Source organism: Lipotes vexillifer, unplaced genomic scaffold (assembly GCF_000442215.2).
Source record: "Lipotes vexillifer unplaced genomic scaffold, Lipotes_vexillifer_v1.1 scaffold443, whole genome shotgun sequence".
Lineage (NCBI taxonomy): Eukaryota > Metazoa > Chordata > Mammalia > Artiodactyla > Lipotidae > Lipotes > Lipotes vexillifer.
In genome coordinates, this window is record NW_006779163.1 from 367985 (window position 1) to 375291 (window position 7307).

The 7307-nt window shown below is 50.6% G+C and overlaps 1 protein-coding gene across 1 annotated transcript in view; it reads left to right on the forward strand.

Annotated features, from left to right (window-relative positions):
* KCNG4 (potassium voltage-gated channel modifier subfamily G member 4) overlaps positions 1-6537 on the forward strand; it is a 12073-nt gene extending 5536 nt beyond the window's left edge. The window contains exon 2 of the mRNA XM_007452552.1: positions 5767-6537. Within this exon, the coding sequence (XP_007452614.1) occupies positions 5767-6537 (771 nt within the window). The remainder of the gene's footprint in view (positions 1-5766) is intronic.
* Positions 6538-7307: the final 770 nt, after the last annotated feature.

Genomic DNA, 7307 nt, shown 5'->3' on the forward strand with positions numbered 1-7307 from the left:
GGGCCCAAAAAGAAAGGGGCCCGGCTCCCGGGGGAAAAAAAAAAAAAAAAAAAGGTCTCGTGCTGGAGCCAGTGTCTCCTACCTGGCCCTTTCTTGGATCATGGATCAGCTCCATAGAGAACTGCCCGCTCTGTAGCTTCTCTGTGTTCAGTGACATTTGGTAATGGCTTTACAGAATTCTTCTTAACCTGTTTTGGGAGTTTGGGGGGGGGGTTCCCTGTCCCCTGCTGAGTCTCCCTATATCCCAGCCAACAAGCACTATTCCCCATTTCTTGGATGGGCCCCCCTTTCCTGAGTATACATACTTCATGCTGTCCCTCCTGCCTCACCACGCTCCCCTGGTCTCTGTGCGTCCAATTCCTAGCCCCCCCCACTTCAGAGCCCCCATGTGCCAGGGTTGGGGAGTCCGGGCAGCTATGACGAGGGAGCCAAGGGTAGGGGCGGGGCTGGGGAGGAGGGAAGGCGGCTCAAGTCGAGGGCGGCAAGGGAGAGGATCGTGGAAGGGGCCTGAATGAGTGGAGGAGGGCAGAGAGGCCTGGCTCTCGGGGAGAGGCATGAGTCAGCACCACCAGGTACCGGGAGCGGGAGGACCGAGGCCAGCGCCAGAGGCACAAATGATGGATTTTACAGCCAGGAGGAAGGAAAGGGAGGGAACTGGGTGAAACTGCTGAATGGGGCAGTGGGACCAGCACTGAGCTAAGCGGGTAAGACGTGGCCGATTCTGGCCTCATTCCCAAAGAGGGAGATGGCAGGCATTGCTGTGAGAGAGACAGAGGGTGCAGGGGAGGCTCCAAGGTCAAGACTTTGGCCCCGAGTCCCTCCCAGATGGAACTTCTAGAACTGGCTCTAGCTGCACCTGCAGCCATCTGCCGGACAGCCTGTCCAGATGGTCCCTCATGGACAATGGCTTTGTCCTCAGAAAGCCCTGGCCTCCCTCTGACCCCAGAGCCCTTCAGAGTAGCTCTGCTTTGGAGCTTCAGGAAAGGATGGGGCAAGGCTGTGGACCTCACCCCATGCCTCACCCATGGCTCACAGGCCCAGCCGCTCTGTGGCATGTGGGATCTTCCTGGACCGGGGCACGAATCCACCTCCCCTGCATCTGCAGGCGGACTCTCAACCACTGCGCCACCAGGGAAGCCCTCAAGGTTCTTTTTTATTAAGATATAATTCATACCCTCAAATATTCAAGTGCACAAATCAGTGATTTTTAGTATACAGTAATGCAACCATCCCCACTAATTCCATAACGTTTTCATCACCCTAAAAAGCAACACTGCACACACTTCCAATTATTTCCCATCCCCTCCCCGCCCCCATCCCACCAGCCCCAGGCAACTGCGAACATACTTTCTATCTTCACGAATTTGCCTTTTCTGGGCCTTTTATAGATATGGAATCATACAGTATATGGTCTTTATGTTGGCTTCTTTCACTGAGTATAAGGTTTTCAAGGCTCATCTGCTTTGTAGCACATGTCAGGACTTCCTTTATACGGCTGAATAATATTCCAACATATAGAGAGATCATATTTTGTTTATTCATTCATCTGCTGGTGGGCATTTAGCTTGTTTCCACTTGTTGGCTGTTATCAATCACACTGCTGCAGACCTTCATGGACAAGTTTTTGTGTGGATGTGTGCTTTCAGTTCCTTCGGGTATATACCTAGGAGCGGAATTGCTTGGTCATATAGCAAATGTATGTTTAAGTTTTCTGAGGGACCGCCCACCTGTTTTCCACATTCCTACCAGCAATGTCTGGGAGGTTCCAATTTCTCGACATCCTCACCAACACTTGTTTTTCTTATTGTTGGTTTACTATATCATATTAGTTTCAGGAATACAACAGAGTGATTCGATATTTTGGTATCTTATACTCTATTTAAAGATATTATAAAATACTGGCTGTATTCCCTGTGCTGTACATTACATCCTTGTATCTTATTTATTCTATACCTAGTAGTCTGTACCACTTAATCCCCTTTTCCTAACACTTTTTATTTTTTGTCCTTATAATCACAGCCATCCTAGTGAGTGTGGAGTGGTATCTCATTGTGGTATTGATTTCCAACTCTGATTTTAAAAAAAACAACAAAAACTTTTCCAGATGGAGTAAGTACCCATGTCTCAGCTTTCACGACTGTCCACAGTCTGCCATTCTGGTTCTCTCTCTCTCTCCACCCCCTCCCACCTGCAATCATTTAGCACCATGATCATTCATTTTATTTTTATTTTACAGTTTTATGGGTGAAATTTATATACACTGAAATGCACAAGTCTTAGCTATCCAATGTAACAAATGGGGCACACCCACAGCCCTGTTTAATATGGAATATTCCCATCACCCCAGAATGTTCTTTCAGGTCCGTTTGTGGTCTTCTCTACCCCATCCAGAGGCAGCCACTCTTTTGGTGATTCTGTCCACCTCAGGTGAGTTTTGCCCGCTCTTGGACTTCACCTGGATGGAAACATAGCCCCACATCCATCTGTGACATTCGTCCATGCTCTCACACCGTTCACCCCTCCAGCCTTCCTGGGGCTGGTCATGTTTCTCTTCATTGCAGGAAGGAATCAGAGCACGCCTCATTCGTGGTGACAAGCCCCTCAGGGGGGTGACCAAGCATCCCGGTTTGCCCAGGACTGAGGGGAAGTTCTGGTGACCTGGGACTGTCTGTTGCTCAACCTGGAAAGTTCTGGGCAAACCAGGATGAGTTGTTCATCCTACCTAAAGAATACGACCAGAAACTTCCTCAGAGAGAGGGTGACTTTTTTCTTTCCTTCCATTCTAGTTTTCTTCAAATATTGCCTGGCCTGGGAATTATTTTCTCAGCTCGAACCCCATAAACCCCCGCATTCCAATGCCTGCCGCTAACAGGGCATTTCTCTGAGGACCAGTGCTGGGAGGTTGGTTTAGGCTGCAGAGCGGAGCAGCAATGCAAGGGGTGACTCGGCAGAGCACTTGTTGCAGGGCAGGGAGGTGGCCAGTGGGAGGTGGGTGGTGCATGCTTGGAACATCCAAAAGCCAGCACCAGAGGCAAAGGGAGGAAGGACCCACAGGGCCTCCTCTGCCTCCCAGGAGTCACCTTCCTGAGCTATTGGGTTGCTGGTCTGGGAAGACTATTCTCAGGCCACACAAGGCTCTTACGCCAAAGGAAAAAACTCCCAGAATGTCAGTGATGAAAGAGGCCTTATCGAGAGGATCTGGCCCAGAGGCTGAAAAACTTCCAGGTGCCTCTGAGTCAACAGGAGGCCTTGCCAAAATGCAGATTCCTGGACCTCACTCCAGGGCTTTGATTTTGTGATGGGGGCCCCAGAATCCACATTTGTAACAAGCACTCTGGGGCACTCTGATGCAGGGCTCATAAATCAGCTTTGAGAAATATTGATTCTGTTCCACCTTCTTTATCAGAAACTAAAGCACAGAGAGTGGCAGTGACCACGGAAAAGTCACACAGGAAGTTTGTAGCAGGACTGGGGAATCAGGATCCAAAACTCCTGAGCCTTCCAGAATCCTGAAGCAAACCCCAGGCAGTCATGGCAAAGACCTCTAGTGTGTTGGAGAATTTCCTCAGCCTCCTGTAAAATCTGGGATAGAAGGATAGTTCCCCTTAAACAGACCAGGCAGGCTGTGTCTGCAACCAGTGAATCATCTCATACGGGTAGCTACAATGTCTCATGTACCTCCAGAGGCAGCAGCCTGCTAACTTCTTTACCTGCGTCATTTCCGTTTGTCTCAACCCTCCCGAGGCAGAGAACCAGGGGAGAGAGCTACCCAGCACTGGACCGGCGAATAGAGATCAGGACGGTCCAGCCTGTTTCTTTCTTCAAAGGCCAGACAAAAAGATTATTTCAGTTTAGTATTCTTGTGAGCCCAGGCACTGGAAATAATTTCTTTTTCCACGTCAGAGGTTTTTAATCCAAAGAAAACTGCTCTTGTCAACATCTTGCTTTTCACTCAGTCAAATGGCTTTGGTCATTGGTTCACTCATCTGTCATAAGATACAGATGACAGAGATATAGACACAGATGGAGACAATATAGAGATAGATGCAGATAGAGATGAAGATGTAGATGTGATATTTAGAGTCAGGTTCTCAACTCTAGCTCCATGAGAATCATTGATGGGGCTTCTGGAAAATTCTACTGCTCAGGCTAAGACCTAGATCAAGTAAATTAGAATCTCTGACATCCTGACCGGGACATCAGGATTTTTCAAAGACCCCCCCCGCCCAGGTGATTCTAACACATGCGGTCAAGGCTGAGAACCATTGCACTAGACCAGAGCTTCCCTAACCTTATTGTGCATACAAATCATTGTTAAAATGCAGATTCTGGCTCCGCAGGGATGCTGTGGAGCCCAAGATTCCGTGTTTCTAACAAGCTCCCAGGGGAGGCTGATGCTTTAGGTCCCAGGGCACACTTTGAGTAGCAGAGGGGCTAGCGGAAGTCTCTGTTGGGGGCAGGGGTAGGGGTGTGAATGACACAGTGAGGAACCCACTGGAGCCCCACCTGGCTGGGATCTCAGGAGGGACATAGTTGCAATCCGCCTCACAGGGTTGCCGGTGTCCTCTCTGCCCGCCCCAGGCTCCAAGCCCCCAGAAATCACGTCTGCTTCTCTAGTCCTTTACCTCCGGAGTCTAGCGTGGGACCTGGCACAAGGTGAGTCCTCCATGCAATTTTGTTGGATGAATGAATGAGGGATGGCGGGCAAAGTAGTTACAAAACAGCGCATAATCTCTGCGAGACCATCTACTATGAATGTGAGCTCAGGCAATTTATCTCAGCGCTCGGGACCATTTCCTGGGCCATAAATGAAGCCGGCTGCCTGCTCACGGCATCACTGTGGGGCTTAAGTGACAGCACCAGAGCAGTGCCTGGTACACAAGAGGTGTTTATGTCATAAAGGAGAAACTTGGCTGCTCTAACCAAGAGGCCTCACGATAGAACAGCTTTCAACACAGTAGAAGTTGGTTTCTCTCATAAAGAGGAACCGAGGTGAGTGGGCAGCTCTCATTCTGACACCTGGATTTTTCCCACCATGATGCTCATCCTTCCCAGGGCGTTGGTCCAATCTGCTGGTTCTAAGCTGGGGTGCAGGGCCATCTGGGTTGTCCTGGCTCACAGGAAGGGGAGAAAGAGCGTGCAGGAACTCACGCCAACACTAAACTCCTGGAACTGGAGGTGGCATGCAGCACCTCTGTTTATATTCCATGGGTGGGGGCTTAGTTATGTGGCCATGCTTAGCTGCAAGGGAGGCTGGAAAAGTGGTCTCTGGTCTAGCTGACTGGCCACGCGCACAGCCACAACTTGAGAACTATGTAAAAAGGGGGTTTTGGTAGATGACTAAGAGTCTACAACAGGGCTCCATCGATGTATAGATAAATGATAGATAGATAATATATAGAATATAGAGACCATATACTATACAAAGAATATAGAGAGAGTATATGTTGAATGTTTAATATATGCTATACTTAATATATCAGTATATTGTGATATGTATTATATAATATATATTACAGTAATATATTATGTGTATTATAACTATTAATATATTATCGAATATATTAGTATGTGTTAATATATTATTAATATATATTTCATATATAAAATATAGAGAGAATATACGTTTAGTATAGAGACTCTGCATATGGAATCGATATCGGTTATCATTACAGATCTATGGAATTGCTTTTCAGTGTGGCTATTTCGCCATTTCCGACGCTGCTGCCCGTCCCCTCTCTACCCTGCGTTCTGTCGCCCCTCCAGGGGGAGTGCTCGCAGAAGTGCTACTACATTTTCATCGTGGAGACCGTCTGCGTGGCCTGGTTCTCTCTGGAGTTCGGCTTGAGGTTTTTCCAGGCCCAGAACAAGTGCCAGTTCTTCCAAGGGCCCCTCAACATCATCGACATCCTGGCCATCTCCCCCTACTACGTGTCCCTCGCGGTGTCCGACGAGCCCCAGGGGGACGGCGAGAGGCCGAGCCGCAGCTCGTACGTGGAGAAGGTGGGGCTGGCGCTGCGCGTGCTGCGGGCACTGCGCATCCTCTATGTGATGCGCCTCGCCCGCCACTCGCTGGGGCTGCAGACGCTGGGCCTCACGGTGCGCCGCTGCATGCGCGAGTTCGCCCTGCTCCTCCTCTTTCTCTGCGTAGCCATCACCCTCTTCTCTCCTCTGGTCTACGTGGCCGAGAACGAGTCCGGGCGAGTTCTGGAGTTCACCAGCATCCCGGCCTCCTATTGGTGGGCCGTCATCTCCATGACGACAGTGGGCTACGGAGACATGGTCCCGAGCAGCGTGCCGGGCCAGATGGTGGCCCTCAGCGGCATCCTGAGCGGGATCCTCATCATGGCCTTCCCGGCCACGTCCATCTTTCACATTTTCTCGCACTCCTACCTGGAGCTCAAGAAACAGCAGGAGCAGCTGGAGGCTCGCTTCCGCCGCCTGCAGAGCGCGGCACCGGCCAGTGAATGCGAACTCTTAAACGACGTCAAAGACCTGATCCTGGAGGGCCCTGCCTTGCCCATGGCATACATTTAACTCAAAATCCCCCCTGAATATTCCAGATCTTCCGCCCATCGCCCTCGGCTTACATGAACTGGAGAACACCAGCACCTACATCATCCAGTGGTGTGTTTCTAGAGCTTGGGGGTCACTCCCAGAGCTAGGAGGGGCTTGAGGCCAGAGATGTTTGGTTGGGTGATTCTTGACCCTCCTGGCCACGACGTCCACGTCACTTGCCGTTTCCTCTCTCCCTGCCCCTCGCTGAGCACAAGCAGGTTCGCTTGCTGGGTTAGGTCTGTCTCCCTTTAATCTCGTTTCCTTCCCTGCAGACTCTTCAACAATCCAGGCTAGCTTCCAGACACCTAGAGAACCAAGCCTACAGAATTCCATTCCTCCCCGAAGACCCTCTTTCCTGGGCCAACCCAGCGCCAGGAACTGGAGGGTTCAGTCACTGCAAACCCTTCTGATCAGATCTCTCCACCCAGCTCTACTGGGGGTTCTAGCCGGGGTCAGTTCTGCTATTGTTCACACCACCAATGGCATTTTTCTAATGCAGCTGCCTCCCCCCCAGCTCTGGAAGCTCTTAGCCGAGAAGGCAGAACTGGCCTCCACGTTAAGTCCCACGGTGGGGGATGGTGGCCTGCCACCCCTCCTGACGCACTTGGGACCTGGACAGGAGCGGCACTTGTCAGCACAGCGGGTCCTCCTTGGCCACCTGGGCTCTTGGTGAGACACCGCCCAGTTATCCGGTCCTTGGTCTTGACAGAGGCTAACTCTGCATTGTCCCTTGAGAGAACCATTCCTGC